This window comes from Scomber japonicus, chromosome 9 (assembly GCF_027409825.1).
Source record: "Scomber japonicus isolate fScoJap1 chromosome 9, fScoJap1.pri, whole genome shotgun sequence".
Taxonomy (NCBI): domain Eukaryota; kingdom Metazoa; phylum Chordata; class Actinopteri; order Scombriformes; family Scombridae; genus Scomber; species Scomber japonicus.
In genome coordinates this window covers 32,510,754-32,531,693 of record NC_070586.1, presented here as the reverse complement: position 1 = coordinate 32,531,693, position 20,940 = coordinate 32,510,754, and the positions used below count along the sequence as shown (strand labels likewise).

The 20,940-nt window shown below is 39.8% G+C and overlaps 2 protein-coding genes and 1 non-coding gene across 5 annotated transcripts; 2 read left to right on the top strand and 1 right to left on the bottom strand.

The window, feature by feature from the left end:
* Nucleotides 1-813: 813 nt before the first annotated feature.
* rchy1 (ring finger and CHY zinc finger domain containing 1) lies at nucleotides 814-5,208 on the bottom strand. The gene is made up of 9 exons (XM_053325161.1): nucleotides 5,101-5,208; nucleotides 4,050-4,169; nucleotides 3,833-3,948; nucleotides 3,240-3,318; nucleotides 3,077-3,121; nucleotides 2,930-2,988; nucleotides 2,548-2,577; nucleotides 2,277-2,397; nucleotides 814-2,130 (listed from the first exon to the last, which is right to left on the bottom strand). The coding sequence occupies exons 1-9, from the start codon at nucleotides 5,149-5,151 to the stop codon at nucleotides 1,837-1,839; spliced, it is 915 nt and encodes a 304-aa protein (XP_053181136.1). The 5' UTR covers nucleotides 5,152-5,208; the 3' UTR covers nucleotides 814-1,836.
* A 4,170-nt stretch (nucleotides 5,209-9,378) lies between these two features.
* trnag-ccc (transfer RNA glycine (anticodon CCC)) lies at nucleotides 9,379-9,449 on the top strand. Its single transcript has one exon. It is a non-coding gene; the product is annotated as a tRNA-Gly (tRNA).
* Nucleotides 9,450-9,874: 425 nt separating this feature from the next.
* On the top strand, nucleotides 9,875-20,038 carry LOC128364491 (cytotoxic granule associated RNA binding protein TIA1). Of its 3 annotated transcripts, XM_053325023.1 has the most exons (13): nucleotides 9,875-10,051; nucleotides 10,828-10,924; nucleotides 11,199-11,297; nucleotides 12,605-12,659; nucleotides 13,115-13,202; nucleotides 13,474-13,549; nucleotides 13,722-13,830; nucleotides 13,945-14,040; nucleotides 14,688-14,772; nucleotides 15,238-15,376; nucleotides 15,647-15,745; nucleotides 16,669-16,820; nucleotides 18,556-20,038. In XM_053325023.1, the coding sequence occupies exons 1-13, from the start codon at nucleotides 10,023-10,025 to the stop codon at nucleotides 18,692-18,694; spliced, it is 1,263 nt and encodes a 420-aa protein (XP_053180998.1). In that variant the 5' UTR covers nucleotides 9,875-10,022; the 3' UTR covers nucleotides 18,695-20,038. The 3 variants fall into 3 exon arrangements, with proteins under 3 accessions (XP_053180998.1, XP_053180999.1, XP_053181000.1); XM_053325024.1 differs by lacking the exon at nucleotides 15,647-15,745; XM_053325025.1 differs by lacking the exons at nucleotides 15,647-15,745; nucleotides 18,556-20,038 and having other exon boundaries at nucleotides 16,669-17,723.
* Nucleotides 20,039-20,940: the final 902 nt, after the last annotated feature.

Sequence of the window (20,940 nt, the reverse complement as noted above, 5' to 3'; positions counted from 1 at the left end):
CACACTCAATTCTTCAGTCCTGCCGAACCCCGAGGACCCCCAAACCTCCACTGACAGTGGTGTTTTACAACCATCTGACCCCTTACACACACCCCTGGTTGTAGAAATCGGTCAGGTAATGCCCAATTCTGATCTTGCTACTGAGACTAAGGTCTCACTACAACCAGGCATTACAGGAGCTGACACTGTCATAGATGTTGGTGACACAAATCATCCACAAGTCGTCCACACCACATACCAAGGACTCCCCCAGGGAGCCACTCCGCCCTTTCCTCAACATGTCAGACCAACACCTCGACCATTCTCTCCAGCTCTTCCCAAGCCAATCCCCATCGGACCTGGTGTTCCTGTTTGTTTCCCTTTCAAGTTACCGACCCCTGAACCAGATCTGCCTAGAGGAGATAACATGTGACCCTAATACCTAAAAACTGAACAAAATCCACTAATTTCTTTTACATAACTTTAGTGTTTTGTTTTGATGAATTCTTGGTGATTGAGATTCATTCCAATTGTAGTTTCATGTTGTAATACTTGATTCTTTTTAGGTGCTAAAAAGAGTGCTTATTCATTTGATTTTGCACTCATGTATCAATTAAACACCTTATCTGACAACACCTCAAATGTACTCAGAGGCGCTGAAAATGAAAATGTGATTAAACGTTACTATCTTCAAATTCACAAAAGGCGATTGAATTAACTCAATGGTTCACAAGACAATACAAAATTCTTTAGTAAAATTATGTGTTTATTTGGTATTTTTATTGCCACCATTGTAAAGGTAACTGAACATTACACCTGCAAGTGTGATAAAGATGCAAAAAATAAAGATGATTCTGGAGCGATTTGTTTGAATTTTTTGTTACAGTAGCTCAAAACTACTGTAACTTCTGTGATTTTAGGAGTATATGAGTAGAAAAAACTCAATGCGGTTCTTGCATGGCAGTTGTAATTATGTTAAATTAGTTTGTCAAAACAAATAGGCAAAATGCCACCTCTTTACTGGCATTTGAAAATTAGCTGGTTACAGACCCAGTCTGTAGTTTTCCTACCATATAAATTACAGGTGAATTCACATATTGTACATAATGAATTTATTATAATATGGCAGGAATAAAAGAAACTAAAAAAGAAAATTGAAGACCTACAGTCAGATCTTGTGCACATGTAGATAAAGTATAAGTAGACACCTTTGTTCACACAATCTTTTACTGAGAACCTTTAATGAGGACATGTGGCATGCCCCTCTGAATTCAACAGAAACCAGTCACACTCTTAAAGTACCAGAAATTCATCACTTGAAGTAGTTAACCAGCTAATTTCTTCATCGTAGTGCCACAAGGAAGCTCAGTGGTTAGACTGTCAATCCCCAGCAAAACTGTCCTGAGTCTCAATCAGACAGTTGGCTGGAGCGTTTGTGTGGAGTTTACAAGTTCTCCCACTGTGTGTGGGCTCCTCCCACAGTCTAAAGACATGCATGTCAGATGGACATGACTCTAAATTGCCTGTACGTGCATGAATGAGCGTGTGTTAATCCTGTGATAGACAATATGTCCTCTTGCCCAGTAGATGCTGAGAGAGGCTGCAGCCCTCTACAGCTCTGTAGAGAACAAGCAGGTACAGAAAACTGATGGATTTTTAATCATGTGTAAAATCTAGGAATATTGGCTCATACTGTTACACTTAGTGTAATTTACTACAACTAAGTGCATCAGCCAAATATCTAAAATAACAAATGTCAATGTAATTCTAATGTTGCATGTTGTATGTCCTATATCATTAATACTGTAGCACTTTAAGTTTCACTATGAATGAAAAGTGTGGTACAAATTAAGTGTGTTATTTATCGTTATCATCATCATCATTATTATTATGTGGTGAGGATGCCGAAGGTTGCTCCTGCTGCTCTGGCTCCGTGTCTGTTTCTGTCTCTGCCTCGTTCTCATTGTTCGGTTCTGGCTGCTGTTCTGGTTGCTGCTGTTCCGGTTGCTGCTGTTCCGGTGGCTGCTGTTCTGGAGGCTGCTGGATGAGTCCTCCATCCTGTGCCGTGTTGTAAGAGCCGCAGCCGCTGCACTTCATCCCCAGGACGTGGAAAGGCACCGTGCAGTGTGTTTGGCAGTCATTACATATAATCTATAACCAGGCGAAACATAAGTAATGGATTACAAAATGAAGAAAATGAATGGGAGGGTCCATCTTTGTTTAATTGTACTGCTCCACCACTTGTTAAACCTTATTTATCATTACTTGGGAATTTTGTTGCATTACTGAGGTCTTACTTTGGTAGTAGCACCTTGGTATTCAGTGGGCATCGGCGACTGGGCGATCTCTTTGTCTATCTGATCCCAGTGGTCCTCCATGTTCCAGGCAGAGTGCATACAAAGAGGGCAGCGATAAGCACTACAACAAGTAAGATGACAGTTCAGTACATTTAGTGGAGGGTCTCATATATGCAGGACTCAACAAAAACCAAAAACACTACTATGCTAAAACAATACTTTAATTTACTCAACTAAACAATTACCAGGCAAAGAGACTCATTAGACATACCCAGTTCGGATCATGGCATCAAAGCAGGTCCTGCAGAAAAGGTGAACAAACAGGATGATTGGTACCTTTATGTCGTAATGGTGATTGAACAATAAAAAGGTAAACTAGTAAAATATGCAGCAATGTAGGGCTTGAAAACACCACATACTGATGTATTTGTCTCTATCATCAAGAATATTTTGACATCTTTTCAACTGTGTTCTCTAATGTCATGTTTTACAGGATGCTGAATAATACATCTGTCTAGAAATATGTGAACATGGTCAGTGTCTTGGATTAATTTATTTTCCTTAAGCATAATTAAAGTTGGTACACAAATCTTGCGCCACAGCAAAATAAGCTCAATTCAATTCCCCCACACTGATGATGTAATGAGTCGTACTTATGTAGAAGGTGGCCACATGGAAGAACTTGTGCTCCAATTCTAGAGGTGTGGATGTCCTGTAATCACACACAAAAAAAGTTATATCAAATTTGGAAGAAAGCAATAGCCCTTAAAGTCCAACATCCCTCTCTAGCTCACACTTACCTCCATACACACTGGACAGTTCTGCCTTGAAACATTTTCAACACACTGAAACAAAAAAAGAAAATTGTTAAACAGAAGCAGTGATGATACTGATCTTTGCTTGTCATAAAATGATTTAGATGATTTTTGTGTGGGTGAGAAACAGCTGCAGGTTAATGATCACCTTGTGGTTTCCTCGCAGATCCTGCGCTAAACACAGATTGCACTTGTCACAGTGGAAATATTTCTCCCTGGGCCCAATCCTGTAAGCATCAAAGTGAAGGGTGATTATGATTCAAATGTAAAATTACACTATGTTAAGCATTACTGTGTTGTCCTCCTACGTAGATGTGATTCTGATGCACAGAAGTAAAAATAACACCCAATCAACATCAAGGTGTCTTTTCTTTTTTTTTGCTGCATATCTCAGCACTTACATTAAGAGGAAAATTAAAATTGTGAAGACAAGAAAGGGGCCAGGATACTATTTCACCCATAAACTAAGATTTGTTTTTTGTATTATCATATACATGATTTACCATAACATAAAAAAGAATATTGAGACCTTAAAAACAACAGCAGAACCATCTGCTTTACTCTTTGATATTTAAAATGTTGCAGGTAAATGCCCATTTAAAAAAAGCTATTTAATTCCCCAAATATCTACATCACTGTTAGTATCTTATTGACTAAGGCCATACAATTACTAACAGTACTTATACGAATGTCTGCTTAGGTCAGACGTATCCAAGATATGCTAACCTTGTTGTGACTCACCTGCATATTCCACAGGGTAAACAGTGATACTGTTTCTTATCCTTGTCAAACAAGTGGCAAATGTCACAGTAATACTCCCCAAACTGCACATGACACTCCTGGCAAGTCTGCTGTGCCTAGAAGAGTGACAGCCAACATTTAAACTGTTTATTTTTCTTTAGTAGCAGTTAACCATGACATGCACATAAACAATGTGTAATGGTTCCTTTAGAGTTACCTGTTGTATCGTCTCACACGAAGAGCACTGCACCTCTTTGACTTTGAATCGATCCATCGTGTGGTTCTCCTCTGCATCGTGGCATAGCCGACACACGTACAGTTTACCACAGCAGGGTGCCTGCAGGACACAGAAATATGTGATTACACTAAACACTTGGAGGTATGTGGTTAAACTTGTATCATAGGAGACATGTTCACAATTTGTCAAGTCTGTCTTAACAGTCAGACCATTTTGTACAAAAATGTATTTAAAAGTAGATGTGAAATTTATATTCAGCTTCAGCAGTCGGAGTGGATCATATCAAGTTGATATCAGACACATCTAGTCTTTTTTAGCATCAAATTCCCTCTTTGCGTTTCCTCGAACAGTGTTTCCCTGTTGAGCTGTGGTGGAAGATTAGTAACAAAAAGAGGGACTTTGGCACTAAAAAGACTAAACGTTTCACATTAGCTTCATATTAACTTTTGTACAGAAGGTGGACTGTGGATTTTGGCCCAAATCACTCACACTGTCTGAACATTATAAAGGGATCCTCTAATGGTCAGCATGAACAGGAGGAATGATTACAGCAAGACAATCATGATTCATTGTTCATTTGGGGACCTGACTGTTGTTTTAAGACTTGTAAAAAATGCTGAATATTTCCTTTAAGGGTGCCTCAGTACTAAGTTATTTCTGGCTGCTTCAAACCCCCCTGAGGTTTACAGAGCAGCAAAATGAACGTGTCAGCCCATTAATACCGCATTAACACAAATACAGTATGTATGACTGACACGTCAAGTATCAAGATCACTTAACAGAAAGGTAAGATAAAATGATACACAACGAGCTCGTAACGCAGCTATTCCCTCACATACATATGTTAAACTAACTGTTATAACCATATTGCAGCAGACACTTGCTAGCGTTAGCAACGTAAACCAACGTTGGCTGTGAGAGGTTAACATGGCTGTTTGATAGCGTTATAGCGACAAACAGTGCAGCATATTCAATACCAACATACTTATGAGTGAGTCAAATAAGAACTACGTTCACAAAGTTAACTCACTTTCAATAAGCAGCTACGCATGTAGTGCTCACAACCAGCAGGTGAAGCCATTTTTCCTTCCCTCTTCTTCTTCCATCAATGTATAGAGAGTGCTGATAGTGCACCGCCACTCAGCCTCGCAGCTACTTCTCCCAGTGGTCACTCGCGGTATTGCAGCCAAAAAGCCACCATATAAAACTGTGACACGACTCCTCCAACTCAAAAAGGGTTAGGTATATGACTCTTTTTATTATGAATTTTTTGATACGTGGAGCTTTTATATTTGTTAAACTCAACGCAATTTTAAGATCCGTGATATCATTACAATGTAAAGCCTATGGGTGGAGCTGGATCTTCCAGAGGGCCAGAGAGTGAAACACTACTGTACATATTCAATGGATACTTTAGTCATTAGCCTCTTCATTAGGTACACCTGTGCAATCTAATGCAATCCAATACAACCGCTCTGCTATGAAGCTTATACGTTTTTAGTTTATGTTGACATTGTAGGACAGGGAAAGGCAACTTTATTTATATAATGCATTTCATACACAGGGGCAACTCAATGTGTTTTACATAAAAACAAACATTTGACACTAAGAATTGGAAGCATATAACATACAATTAAAAAGATAGATCAATTAAACCCATTTATAGTAAAAAATTGGAAACATTAAAACCTACAATAAAAAAGAACCCAATTAGGAAGGTGATAATTCAATGATGATGTTGTACTAGGGTGCATTATATTGACTGAACACACACACACACACACACACACACACACACAAACACACACACACACACACAATCATGCACATATCAAGACACGGTTAGTGAAGGGTTGAAGTGAACCAGCACTTGTATAGCACCAAATCCCAAAAAACATAATCTAAAGTTACTTAATGTGTTGGTAATACTTCCATAAATGTGCAAGTTCAGATCATTCCTCAACTGAAGATCAGGAACTTATTGCTTAACTGATCATATTAATTGTACTGTTTAATTGAACATTTAATGTGTTTTATCATAAAGTAGGCATATAGCTCAATAAACAGATGTCAGTTGTTACCATTCCCACTGGAGACGTTTCCCCTCAAAGCATCTCACATGATTTAATTATAACTGTTTATTTCACAAAAAAATCTAACATTACAGAGGCGTTTAAAATAAAGATACAGATTTGTGTTGCAGGTCTCAAGTCCAGAACCACAATGAAACTATTTCATAAAGTAAAAACTATCTCTGCCTGGACCAGCTTCAACTGTAAACTGCTGTTCATACATTGATTCATCAGTTAAAATCTAATTAGGCCAAATATAATCATTTGCGGCCTTAATTCATTTAGAGGACCCCTGAACACCACAGGGTCTCAAACAGCTGTTTAGTTTACTTGATGTGTGACAGCATGTCAGAGAGAAATGTCACAGTTTAAAACATAAATTAATAAAAAAAGAAATTCAGAACTTTCACAGTTTGTGAATTTTAATGCAAGGGAAGGGGAAGGGTAGGGGGTAAGAAGGGTAGGTTATGGTAAAGGTGGGGGTAAAGGTTGAGGGTAGGGAGGAAAGGGTTAGGAGTTAGGGTTAGGGTTAGGGTTAGCAGTAAAGGTGGAGGTGAAGAGAGGAAGGGTAGAGGGGTGGAAAGGGGGAAGAGGGAGGTGTTTCTGCTGGAGTTATTTCTTGGACCTCCTCCAGAAGCTCTTGTTCTCTTTTTTCATTAAGAGCTCCTAAAAAAAGAAAAACACCATCATTTAGATTTAATTTTCAAAGCTCTCAGTCATCTGAAATAAGTTGTTAGAATGTAAAAGATGAGCTGAGACATCGTACCTGAAGGTGGAGGTTTTGCTCCACCAGATGTTGGATCTCCTCTGTCCTCTCTGCCTCCTTCTGGATCCACGTCTGGTTTGTGGTCTGCAGCGTTTCCTCCAGCTCTTTCTTCTCTTCGTCCCACTGCCGCCCCCTCCTCTCCCAGGTCTCAGTAAGAGCTGCCTTCTCAAGTCCTGTTCTCTATCTGTCTCTAACTGTTTTTGGCAGCTCTCTACATTTTGGGAGAGTTCCTTCCAGTGTCTCTCGTCCCTCTCTGCCAGCATCTTCATGTGGATGTCCTCTTTCTCTGAGAGCTCCCTCCTGAAATTTTCTTGCATCTTTGAGAGCTCTCTCTGGTAGTTCTCCTCTCTCTCAGACAGCTGCTGTTGGAGTTTTTCAGCGAGCGCGTTGCAAGTTATTTTGCTCTGTTTCAGAGCAGACTGCGCTTGGCTCAGCAGGGCCAAAGTGTCAATATGAGCACTTGTACGGGCGAGTCTTTTCTCAGTGGCCCTGCTGATCTCCTCCTTCTCACAGAGGAGCGCCTCAAGCTGGCTGACTTTATCCTGCCAGCTGGATTGATTTGCAGAGGCTGCTGTCCTCTCTACTTCCTCCTCCAGAACATGGACCCTCTGCTGAAGAGAGATGATCACTTCATCTCTCTTTTTTATCTCCTCCTGGGCCCTCTGGCGTTGTTTCTTCAGCTCTCTCTGAAAGAGGATTTTGGACGAATCATGTTTCTCCTTCAGAGAGGAGAGTTGATGATTCAGAGAGCTGATCTCTTCTGGTTGTCCAACCATGTGGTTTGACCTGTTGAGGTCTGTCTCAGTGTTGGACAGCTTCCTCTCCAGCATCTTCTTGTCATTAAGGAGCTGCTGTCGCTCACTTGCCCAGGTCTGTCTCTCCTTCAAGACCATGGGCTTTGTAATTGTCTTCATCTTCATTCTGTGTGTATGGATACAGTGTGAACAGTCAGCTGAGGCTGTTGGTCTCGAGCTCTGTGGAAAAGCTTGCATGTGTTGGTTGAAGTCATTTCGATGGAGGATATTGTGAGAGCTGCTGTCTAGATCCACAGCCGGGCTGAGCTCATAACTCCAATAGGGAGCCACATTTAATTTAACTACTAATGACTTGTGCATGTTTTACCCCATTAATTACAAAACACACATCTACCAATGAATGACATTACTGGCAGTTCATAGTTACTGTGAACAATAATAATAACGAGCAGTGACAGATGAAGCAGATTGCTAATTCAAATGTCATATTCTTTTATATTATAACTCTTTGAAAGATCTTTGAAATCTTAATCCTATTTTAGTTAAGCCTCCAACATCAACATTTTACAGCTTGTGAACCTCTCAAAAAACATTGTCTCATTATGTTAAGAGAAAACACATTCCTGCTCATTGTATTTGATTTTAGAATTTAGTCATACCTGATCATATTTGAATAAATTGTGTATCATTTCATTCATTTCATTTTACAAACACAAGCTTTTACAAACTCACAGAGCTTTGCACCCACATTCATACTAGTAAGCATTTTGATCTTACACATCAGCTGCATAGCATCCCCTGATACGTTTAACATTTTTGAGGTGTTATGGGTGCTAGAAAACTCACAAAACATTGCACATGCTTAGGCGTAATGTGATAACTCATATAGGTCCTGGGTGTAACAAAATAGCTGGAGGGTACTTTGGGCTTTGAAAAATAAAAGCACCTTACCTTTAAATTGAACATATCACAGACAGGGGCAGATCTAGGAGATGACAAAATCAGGGGCTAAGCCCAGAGCGCCCAGAGCCACAGACTACTTCACTGCATTGTATTACTACTGCAAACATTCATGGTTGTAGTAATTACTTATTTCAGTACTTATTAACATGAATCTTCCAAAAAGAATGCACAGAAAAATAAATCACAATTAGGCATAAAATCATAAGGAAAAAAAAATATATTACGTTTCATTTATTTTTAATTACATTTCACTTAGTAACACCTCAATTGAAGTGTCTTCAGAAGTTCGACTCTTTATTACAATTGTTATAAACTCACTTAAATTCATTCAGCAACTGGTTCAAGTCACTGTTCAGACAAAATGACTTTCACCAGATTTTTTAGAGTTTAAAAAAAAAAAAGATTGAGGACTTCGGGGCATAGGGGCTGCAACCCAGAAGCCACCCCTAGCTCTGCCCCTGCTCTGTATACTGAATGTGACCTTTTGAATCAAATGCTTGTAAAATCCTAATAAAGTATTTTAAAAAAAACAAAAAAACAATTATGTTTCACGGCCAGATATTGTGACGTTTTAATACTAGTATCATAATTTATTGCTCTGTATATCTGTGCACCAATTGGACTCTGTGACTAATACATTGCAGTCATAAATGTTTTCCTTTATATCCTCTCCTCTTTGTTTGGCTATAACTACTGCCATACCCTCTATTATCTCGATTGATAGGCTACCTTCCTAAGCTTTAAGTCAGTGGGCGCCGCTGGTGTAGTGGTATCATGCAAGATTCCCATTCTTGCGACCCGGGTTCGATTCCCGGGCGGCGCACGTGTTTTTGATCCAGTGTGTTTCAGTATCAAGATTAATAAAATGTCACAATGTAGCTTCTTATACATGGAAAAAATGTATCGAATGACACTTAAATGACAAAAATAACCCCGCTGTGTGATTTAATCGAGTATCTTTATCGGCGCCTTCCAGATGTGTGCAGCTGTTATTTCCTTCAAACGTTTTCTGATTGTGTAACAATCACGATTAGGTTAATGAGAAATATTCTGCACGGTTATACAAAGCTGCAAGTGAGTCAGTGTGTTTTCAGTTTACGCATAAACAGATGTGGAGGCATATATCTCTGTGTGAGTGGGAGAAAGAGCGCTTGATTTTTGGCTTCATTTCAGCGCGCAGGTTGACGCTGCTGACGCTGCTCCTCCGCCATCTTCAACTTCCTATTGTTTGCATCAGACTGAGGCTGTCTGCGGTGTGTGTGAGCGCAGAGTCGGCCACAGATTTCTCTTGAAATAGTAGATATAACCTCTACGTTCGCCGCCGTTCAAGCTCAGCCACAAACCATTTGTATGTCATTGAATTTGGACCTCTCAGGACGCGACCACTAAAACCTTGATGATGGAGGACGATCAACCCAGAACCTTGTGAGTAGCAGCGGTGTCCCCGTGTATGTGCTGGAGAGCGAAAGGGCTCCGTCTAACTGCGGCGCATCCCGAAATGTTTCCACGTTGTTGTTTCAGTTAAAAAAACTCAAAAAACCGTGTTATATTGACAGAAATGCTCACTGTATTCTCTGTTATCATTTCATGTAGATAAAAGCGACGTCTCAAAATGTTATAAAACAGCACAGCGTTTCAATGTGAACGTAAAGTTATGTGTTTTACCCATATAAATAGACGGTAACTAGTCTGAAAATGAAACTGAATGGCTCGCTAAAAGCTAGCGTAGTTAGCTTCAGGTGCTAGCCAGCCGCTTGTTCTTAAATGCTCACGCGTTTACGCTTGGGTGAAAGCTAAGTTACACACGGAAAAGCAGCAGTGTTTTAATATCATTGAATATTCTTAAATTAGCGCACTAAGGATGGGATGCAATTGCTTAAAGCACCGTCAGCAGCCAGCTCATTTAGCATGAGGCCCGTTTGTGCCGGCTAGCGTTATCTTTAGCTAGCTGGCAGACGAGCCACGTCAACGCTCAGAGAGACGGCCCGGGACTGCTCCACGAAGGGGGTGAACCCAGTCCAGTTGTGTGTGTAAAATAAACACTATTCACATTAGTATTTGGTCCACTATTGGCGTTATTTTTGCGTTTAACACATGAGGTTGCTGTGGGTTGTAGCTAGCCCTGTTAACTAGCCTTTGTTTGCATGCTACTTCCTGTTTGACAAAGACTCAATCCCCCCCATCTCTATCCTTGTCTGCAGGTATGTGGGGAATCTGTCCAGGGATGTCACAGAACCCCTCATTCTGCAGGTCTTCACACAGATAGGACCCTGCAAGAGCTGTAAAATGATAGTTGATGTGAGTATTAACCCCCCACCCCCCCCACCTCATGGTATATATATTCTTTTGCCTCTACTGAGTGACAGTCAGCAGTGGTTTGAAGGTTTGTGGTGCAGCTCATGATGTGTGTGAAAGTCTCAACCTACAGATGTATGTTACTGCTTTTCCTCTTCCCAGTCCATTATGTCAGGCCTAACACTCTAAGCTACAGTTGATGGCTTTTGTCATCTGCAGTAAGTAAATTGACCCCCATCCTGTGGACTTAATGTCAGTCTTGTTTTCCCATTGACAGACAGCTGGAAATGATCCGTACTGCTTTGTGGAGTTCTATGACCACAGGCATGCTGCTGCCTCATTGGCAGCTATGAATGGAAGGAAAATAATGGGTAAGGTAAGCTATCGTATCTACAGGGTGAGTGGGGATGGGTGGGCTTTGGGTGTGGGGTAATATAGGTTGTGTGCCCTTTTTTTTTTTTAAGAGAGCGATAGGAGAAAAAAAAGGATATCCTAATGGGCATGTGGTTGTTGAAGTAACCAGTTTTCGAACCCAAATCTTGAGCCTATCGCTTACTAAAAAGTAATCTCTCTGCTGCCTCCTAAATGTATTGGTCTTGAAATATTGGAAACTGTGATGAGGACCTGAGCATATTTAAACAAGGTGAGGTTTGAGCTTTGAGAGGATGCATATGAAAAGAACATACGTCACTCTTTACTTTAAAATGAAATCTTTAAGGTAGATACAAGAAAAGGTTGCAAAACAACAGGTCTGATAGGAGCTGGATGAAGCTTGGTTATAGAGAACAATGGAGCAGACCACTAACATTGTAATCTGCTACATTTAAGAGACCACAGGGCCTAATAAAAGAATATTAAAGTCGTGCAGGACGGTGTAATAATGAGCACAGATTCTGGATTCAGTGCTAGGACAACACAACATACGGCAGCCCAAATGACTGTGGTGTTGAGCTCAAACAACCACCTCTGTTTGAGGTAATGTGAGAGATGTTGGCAGCCACCAGGGGTGATCTTCATAACTCTCATTTATGAATGTGTTAGTTTTTATTGGCTTACACACTGTTGGAAGAGTTTACATTGTATCTTCCATTAATGGCGCAATGATACATTCATTGCACCAATGCCTGTTTCATGGTTAAGTTGTCCCATGTCCATTTGTGTCACTGTCGGAGTCACAAGTTACAAGGCCATTTGTTACAAATGTTCCTCGCTCTCTGGCCGCATGCCCAGTAGGAACATCTGCTCTACTGTTGCATAATTTAATTTGCAATTTATTCTTAAGCTCAACTTTTGAAGTTTGTAAACAAAATAAACTTTTTCTTTTCTCAAAGCCTATAAACGTATTACAAGAATGTGTTGGAGATATAATCTTCAGCAAGGATCTCCAAGTAAAACTATCTTAAGGTAACCGAGATCGTAAATGTAATAGATGCATTAAGCAAATGCATCTATTACATTATGCCAGTTGACAAACTCAGGAAAGATGTGAGGGAAAGGCACCATAGCACAATAAATCTAAAGTCTACTTTTAATGTTGATTTGGATCATTTTTCAGTGCCTTTTTTTTTTTTTTTTTTGAGTCAGATGTTCGAACATAGACGCTTAACGTAGATATTCCCAGGCTGTATTGTAAATGATGTAAACATACCCCACCTGGCCTGTTCTTTCTCTGCCTCTCTGCAGGAAGTCAAAGTCAACTGGGCCACGACGCCAACCAGCCAGAAAAAAGACACAAGTAGTAAGTATAAGGGTTTCTCAGTCTCATCTGATTGATACAGCGGAAATCTGATTGATCAGTGTGGAAATGTTGCAGATGACAGGAAAATATGGCATTTGTTTACATTGAAGTTACACTTTTTTATTTTAATGTAGTGAATAGAATAGAATGTCAATTTCATTGTACAAGTACAATGAAATTGAAATGCAATCCTTAAAAGTGCAAACAACAATCATAATAAGTAATTTAGCAGGCTTCTAAAAAAAAACACACGTTACCATAAGCAACAATTTAATCACACCACAGCATTAAACGTTAAAGAAACTTGCCTGGAATGTGGTTTTGCTAAGTTGACACTTGTTCGCCTTTCTCGTTCAAACGGATAAAAATCTGCATGTTCAGGTGGGAAGCCACACTCTTGGAAAGGAAGTACTTAATGTAGTCTAACATATGTGTTAAATGTGTTTCTTTAACAGATCACTTTCATGTGTTCGTTGGAGACCTCAGCCCAGAAATAACTACAGAAGACGTCAAAGCTGCCTTCGGTCCATTCGGCAGGATATCGTAAGTAATCAAGCTAATGTTTACTGATGAACATGAATAACTTGAAGGATAGATGGAAGGAATGAGGCTGGGCTGTGATAAAGAAAAGTTAGTCTCTGTATTGCGACACACCGATAAAACCTGTTTATGAATAAAAATGGAAGAAACATTGGGAAGTTACACACATAGAGGGAATGGCCCCAGGACATGAGATTAATCATGTTGCTCATGTAGAAACTCAAAAGTGCATTCATGTTGTTTCTGATGTTATTCTGTTGCTGTTTATTCACAGAGATGCCCGCGTTGTGAAAGATATGGCTACAGGGAAATCTAAAGGCTATGGCTTTGTGTCTTTCTTCAACAAATGGGTAAGTACACAAGAAACCCGACGTGCCAAATCGTTGTTCTCGGTGCGACATCACATTAAAAACCACCGTTAATGTGGAGCTCTCATTTTCATAAAATACACACCCTGAAGACATAACTCACGGTATTAGACAGCAGCTCTGTGAAATAACCAGATGCTTTCTCGGTTTGCAGGATGCAGAGAACGCCATTCAGCAGATGGGTGGTCAGTGGTTAGGGGGCAGACAGATCCGAACTAACTGGGCCACAAGAAAGCCCCCCGCCCCAAAGACCACCTATGAAAGTGCGTCATCATAAATAAAGCAGATAATTCATGTGCTTCCAAAGGATGTTGGATTCATGCGTTAACAGCAGCATCATCTCTTTTTTTTTTTTTTTTTAACCCCCTCTCTGGCAGATAACTCCAAGCATCTATCCTTTGATGAAGTAGTGAACGAGTCCAGCCCCAGTAACTGCACCGTGTACTGTGGTGGAGTCAGCACAGGACTGACAGGTATACACAATACCACTAGTATTATTAATGATGCTGAGGGTAGACGTGTGAAGTAAATTCAACAAAGAGTAATGATAAATATATAGTGACAAATAAGCGAATGAGCACTGCTTTAAAGGACAAATCTGCCTTTATTACTAACAATGAATTCATTCTACCAACAAATATTGTGCCACATAACTCAAATGATGTCCAAAAACATTGGCTGATATATTCCATCTTTACAATACACACAGCCATTTATTTCACTACTCTGAGCTTGTCAGTAGAAAAACATCTTCAGTGATGTCATTGTCCTCCGTATTCATATTGATCGCATGAAAGATTATGTGTCCCAATGCAGTAGTTTGGCTCTTGGTGTTTTTGAGTGATAATGATGTTCTTTGGAATGGAGAAATAAACTATATCAATACTTAGTAGCAGAATACATTCATTTGGCATGTTTTCAGGGGGATTATTGTTTATAAAGGAATGATAAAGTAACACCAGCATCATCCATAAGTGTAAAAATGTTCATTCCTGTCGCTATGGTTTAAACATACCACTGACAGAGGATAGAGGATGTTAGCATGCAGCAAATGTTCTTTCATGAAGCATCAACCCACATAGAAACGATATCTGATGTTCCCTCTCTGTTTGACTTTCAGAACAACTGATGAGACAGACCTTCTCTCCTTTTGGACAAATTATGGAAATCAGAGTTTTCCCTGACAAAGGCTATTCATTTGTGAGGTATATGGAAGTTTCATAATTCCTTTTTGCTTACTTTTTCTTTCAAGAAAGGTTTAAGTATGCTGCGTTAGTCACCAGATGTAAGCCATATAATTAAGGGCTGATACTGGGAATGTAGGGAAATGTAGTTCACTATAAGGGAGGAGAGAAAAGCAGACCTGGACCTGGATTGGGAACTGCTGATGTCAAATGTTTTTAGTGATATGACCAGCATGGATTATAGTCACAAGACTTTAGACTGCTTTCCATTCTTGAGGAAGGAATTTTGCACTAACCTGTTTCAAGTATCGACTTTAAATCTCCTACATACGTCTTTTTAAAGAACAAGTAACAAGTAAAAAAACAGTTGTCCTCTTGTCACAGTTGTAATAGATCACATCTCCAGCAGCGGTCAGGTCACCAATGCTGAATAAATATACATGAAACGAGGTTCAGCATTTCCTTACTGTGTCTGTTTTTGTCCAGGTTTAACTCCCATGAGTCAGCAGCCCATGCCATTGTGTCAGTGAATGGCACCGCATTAGAGGGCCACATAGTCAAATGCTACTGGGGTAAAGAGACCCCAGACATGATGAACCCAATGCAGCAGATGCCTATGCCCCAGGTAAGGAAATCATGTACTGTACATGCTGTATAGAGAAATATAATATCTGACACTTAAGTCTGTATAATTTGAACAGTGCATTTGAACCACACAAACAATAATATAGTGTATTTTAATGGGACATCAACCAGGAAGATAATACTCTTATGTAATAGGATCCTTTGTAGTGGCAGCGTTGTTCAATCTGTCAAAATATCAGTGGTTGAAATTGTGATACAAATACTGAAGTACAATTAAGGCAACACATTGATTTTGATTCATAAATAATAGATGCACCGATCAATTGGCCACCGATCGAAAACGCTGGTTTCAGCTGATCAGCATGGACCAGTGAACGGCCACCATCAGTCTCATATGTCCGATATACTGGTAACGTTACAGCATGCCTCCTGCAGTTTCAACTTATTTACTCGTTATATTTACCGGCAACATGTCGCTCACCGTCGTCACGACCACCAACAGGCACGGTTCAGACGGCGGCCTGAACACAGGCTACATGAGTTCAGTGCTCTTGTAATGACATGGGGATTGATATTTAGGAAATTCCAAAATATTCTAGGTGAAAAATATAGTGGGAATGTATTTTGATACCCACCAGAGTTTATTTGCACCACTGACAAATATTCTATCAGTGTTCTACTGTGAGTTGACTTCAATGAATTTAAAAGTTCATAATGTTAGTTAAAGTTAGAAAACCAAACACTTCATTAAAAAAGGTTGCAAACAATGTTTGTATATGCTGTCAATTATAGTTTTCTAGAAAGAAAGAAAATCAGACTAACAGAACAGAATCAGCTGAGAAAATTGCAATTGGTGAATCCCTAATAAAGAGACAAGAGTCATTTAATACCGTGTCTCTTATGACAAAAACAGTCAGTCAACAGAAGCATTTTGTCTTATTTCTATAGTGGTTTTATAGCTGTGCTCCTCCCAGTGACAAACTTTGTCCTGGCTGAAACATTTGTTTAAAAACACGTCATTCCATCACGTGTTGGGCTGATGTTTGTCCAGTCACTTATCCATGAAGAGGTTGTGCAAGTTCTCGGATGGAAAACACCGTTATGAAATATCCTGGTTAAGTTAGGATGGACAGGAATGAAAGGAATGGTACTTCAAAAATACCAACAGATTTATTTATTTATTCTGTTAAATATTCAGTCTAAAATATAAATACCCTCATGTTAAAAGATGATTAAATAAGATACTAGTTCATCATTAGTGAGTGATGTATTTTTGGTGAGTTGATGTGATGCCTGAAGCCATACTTAAAGCATTCTCTGTTGGCCCTGCAGCAGAACAAGATGGGCTTCCCTGCAGCACAGCCCTACGGCCAGTGGGGCCAGTGGTACGGCAACGGGCCTCAAATCGGCCAGTACGTCCCGAACGGGTGGCAGGTCCCCACCTATGGCGTGTATGGCCAGGCCTGGAACCAGCAGGGCTTCAAGTAAGTAGCACGGTGTGCACAGGGCTCCCCTTCACCGCCTCCTCCTACTCCAGCACCACCAGAGTACCCTCCCAACCCCCATCAAGACCGGGGCAGCGAGAGCCAGCTCTGGCCACAGGAGGGAGCCATGACCTCCCTCCCTCCCTCCCTTCCTCCCTCCTTCTCTCCCCTCCCAACCCCAAAACCACCTCCCCCATTTTTCCTTCCCGCCCCTCACCTCGCTCGTCTTGAGAAGATTGAGGGGAGAAAAAAAAACAGCACACACACACACACACACCAAACAATCTGAACTTTTCATTTTTGTTGTCGATCATGTTTCAAATAATTGAAGGGTTGTTTTTTTTTGGCCCCAAAATGGCATCTCTGATTAATGTTTCTGTCACTTGAATTCTAGCTCACTATAGCACAAAACTGTCAGCCATTCCAAAAAAAAACAATTGTTATCAAACTGCCTTAAAACTAGCTAAAAGCGTACTTTTTTTGAATTTCAATGGACTTGAAGATAATTGATCACATATAAACTCTAAAAGCCCAGCTCTAGGTTCTCACTCACTGTTCTCACTCAGAGACAGCTGGATGATGAAGAAATGCATTTCCCTTGTGTCCCCACTGTCTGTAAGGACTCTGTTCTTTAAGTTGTTGGTTTTTTTTGTATGTCAACATTCATGTCATCGCTTTCTTTTTTTTTCATTACATTATTTTCATTTTGATTTCAATGATCTTATTTTTTACATAGAACCTGAAGATTTGATCTGTATATGGATGTCAGCCAGACATGTTAAATATCAGTATAACTTTGTTTTTATTCAGACAGCCTATGTCTATTGCCGTTTTTTTTTTTTTTTTTGTGCACCCAAGAAAAAAAATAATAATAAAGGAAAGGCCGCATGTTGTTTTTGTTGACCGTCTAGCGTTATTGGTGAACACCTGTATAAATAAATAAATAGGCACAAAGTGTGAGGTAGATGTAAACCGAAAGCAGTGATGGTTGTGTTTCAGTTGTCAAATGTACAGTAAATGCACAGTTCCTCAGATGGGGCGAGGGGCGGCTAGGCCTCTTTCTTTTGACTTGAAATTTGAAGATAAACTTTGTATAAGCTGTCAAAACTCCACACTGAACTTCTAGGATATTCTTTTGACTATGAATGATAAAGACCTTTAACATACATCATACATGTGAATTAGGTTATTTGCTTTTTACCTTTTTAGTGGCCAAATGTAGTAATGTTTGGAAGCAAAGTGAAGATAATCCACCCTGTTCTTTACCGTGTATCTCTCTCTGTAGGCTTGTTACAGGTTTTTTGTTTTTTTTGTTTTTTTTTGAGGGGGGTGGTTAGAGGTGGGGATGGGGTGGGGGTTAGAAAGGTATATTTAGCTTGCTGCGCTTAGCCTGTATGCTCTTTGTCTGCTTGTCCACCCATGTTTAATCAAATTACACTTACCTAAGCCCCTCCCGAGATCCCTCCACTTTCTGTTTTTTGTTTTCCCTTGTTTTTTATTTTATTTTGCTAGCTTGATTTTTTTTTTTTTTTTTTTGCCCAGCCTGCCTCACCCTCACTACTTCTGATAACTCTTGTTTGCCTTCTTGTTCTCATTCTAGCCTGTCCAGATTCTAGTAGCTCTAATATATACCGTCCCTTTTGGCTCCCTTTCGCCTTGTCTCTTCTAACCTGCTGGCATTTTGTCTCTCTCTCTCTCTCCCTCCCTCTCTCTCTCTTTACCTTGTTTTTTGCAGTCACTTACCGGCCAGTGCTGGGTGGACTGGCATGAGCGCCATCAGTAACGGTGGGGTTATGGAGCCTACACAGGGATTGAATGGGAGTATGCTAGCCAACCAGCCTGGTATGGGAGCCGCAGGATACCCCACACACTGATAAGGGGGGCAGGGTGCGAGATTTGTCAACCGTCAGCCTCTTATTGGCTGTAAGGTGCCCCGCGGGGCTGTGTAACACCGCCTCCATCTGTGGCAGGACTAAGACTTTTACTGGGATGTGGAACCTAATGGGAAGGTTGTCTATAGGAGATGTAAATGGGATTTCATTGGGGGGAGGGAGGGGTTGAGGTAACGGGAGCCAGGGAGGAGCGATTTGATCCACAACAGGTATTTACATCCTTTGTGGTAGCCAAGACTGGCCATGAACCAGGGCTCTTACCATTTTTAAGTTAACTGTAAATGAGTATAAAACTGTAAAGGAGAAACTTTTGGATTTTTTTTTTTTTTTTTTTTTTTTTTTTTGTCGGGTTTTACAAATTGCTTCCATTTTCACATCTTTCCTCTCAGTAACTCGCAGAGAGGTTTTTTTTTTCTTTTTCTTTTTTAAAGAAACTGTTAAAGTCTGAGTCGTGCTAAGTTATGAACTTTAGTTATTATTTGAGAAATGGAAATCTGTTTAATTTGTTCTCATTCTCTCTCTTGGATTAAAATCAATTGCAGGGATTGTTGCCACTGCTGTTTCTCTGTAAGGGCAGATAAATATTGCACAGTTTTTCCTCTCTTGTACTGGGACAAATTTGACAACCAAGAGCGTTTCTTTCTCTTTTTTTTTTCTTTTTCTTCCTTTTCTTTTTTTTCTTTTGCATTCCATTTCTCCTTCATATCTTTCGGACAACCTGCAAATCTTTTTTTCGCCACGTGTAAATAACCATTCATTCATTTGAAACGATGTAAGTAAAATGCTACTGTTAACTGTGGGTGCTTGCTTTCTTTTTTTTTTTTGTTTTTTTGTTTTTTTGTTTTGATAACTCAACAGTTAACTCCAACATTGTACGTAGCAGAGTGGCACTATTAAACGTGACACTGGCACAGTGCAACACACATGATTCTTCCATGCAGGGATAAGACAGCATTGCCATGCAGTGCATACTTTAAAAAAATTTAACACACTTCAAATGTTAAAGGGTGAACATGTTTGACACTTCTGATGTTTTTTAAATATCTATTGAAACGCCAGTATTTTATATCAAACATCTGAGTGAATTCAACCTTTACACTTTGCTCTTTTTGCCAGAGAAATGGGGAGGCCTACAATGTAACTGTTGCCTTATAGAGCTGGTTTCTTTTAGCTGACAAGATACTCTTTTTAATTAGGCAGTGCCTACAGACATTTTCAGACCCTTTTGTTTAGAAAGGTGTTAGCCCTGAGAACTGATGACTCTGCTACTGTAATCAATGTTTTCTTGCTTTGTCCAATTAAAATGCTAATGCACACAAACCACAATATGTGTTGATTTTCATTTGTATCGCGGAGAGTATTCTTCAGAGCCTCTATGGAGTCTTGACTAGCAAACTATATTTTATTGTAAGACTTATTTTCTACTTTTGATAGCGGTGGGGTAAGTACATCAAGTTATACAGTCATCTCAGAAGTCGATTGTAGTTGTACAAGTTCTGAAGCTACCTGACCTGTTTGTTATTCGAGCTATAGCAGAACACAACTTTATTTTAGAAGACTAGCTTTTATTTTCCTACTGTCAAATTACACTCCCAAGATAGAGATTATTTACAAGGTGTAGAATTCTATGGATATTTTACATGATTGATTTTGGCCCTGCTAATGCTACCTATACATGGACATATTTGTCATGAAGGAAAGTAAGGTGTGGCCTACAGTTGGGCTTTATTGTGTAACCGTTAATCTTCCTGAGTATTGTCAAACTCTGAATGTGTTAAACATACTTGGTAATTGTCCAACTTTATTTGGTGGCAGAACATTAAAGTTATAGTACGTTATGTATTTTAAAAGCTTTTTTTGTTCCATTTGTTAAAAAGGACAAGTGAGTATACTACCTGCCACACATCCAGCCAATGCACTCATTACACCTGACAGAAACATTGGAGGCCAGGTGAGCAGTGGGATACCCATGGATAGTGAGGGGACTGTATACATTGCAGCAGAGAAAATAAAAGACGAAATATAAACTGAAACATGATCATGGGACTATTTCCTGTAGTGCAGGGAAAGTGAACAGTGCCTCATCAACAACACCAGAGCAAGAGACTTTCAGTGGAAGTGAACTTGATTCAAACAGGGATGTGAAACACTCAATAGTTGTGTGTGTGTGAGTGAGTTAAGTAACACTGTTGTAGAAAACTGCCTACCTCAGCTTTAACAAAAGAGGA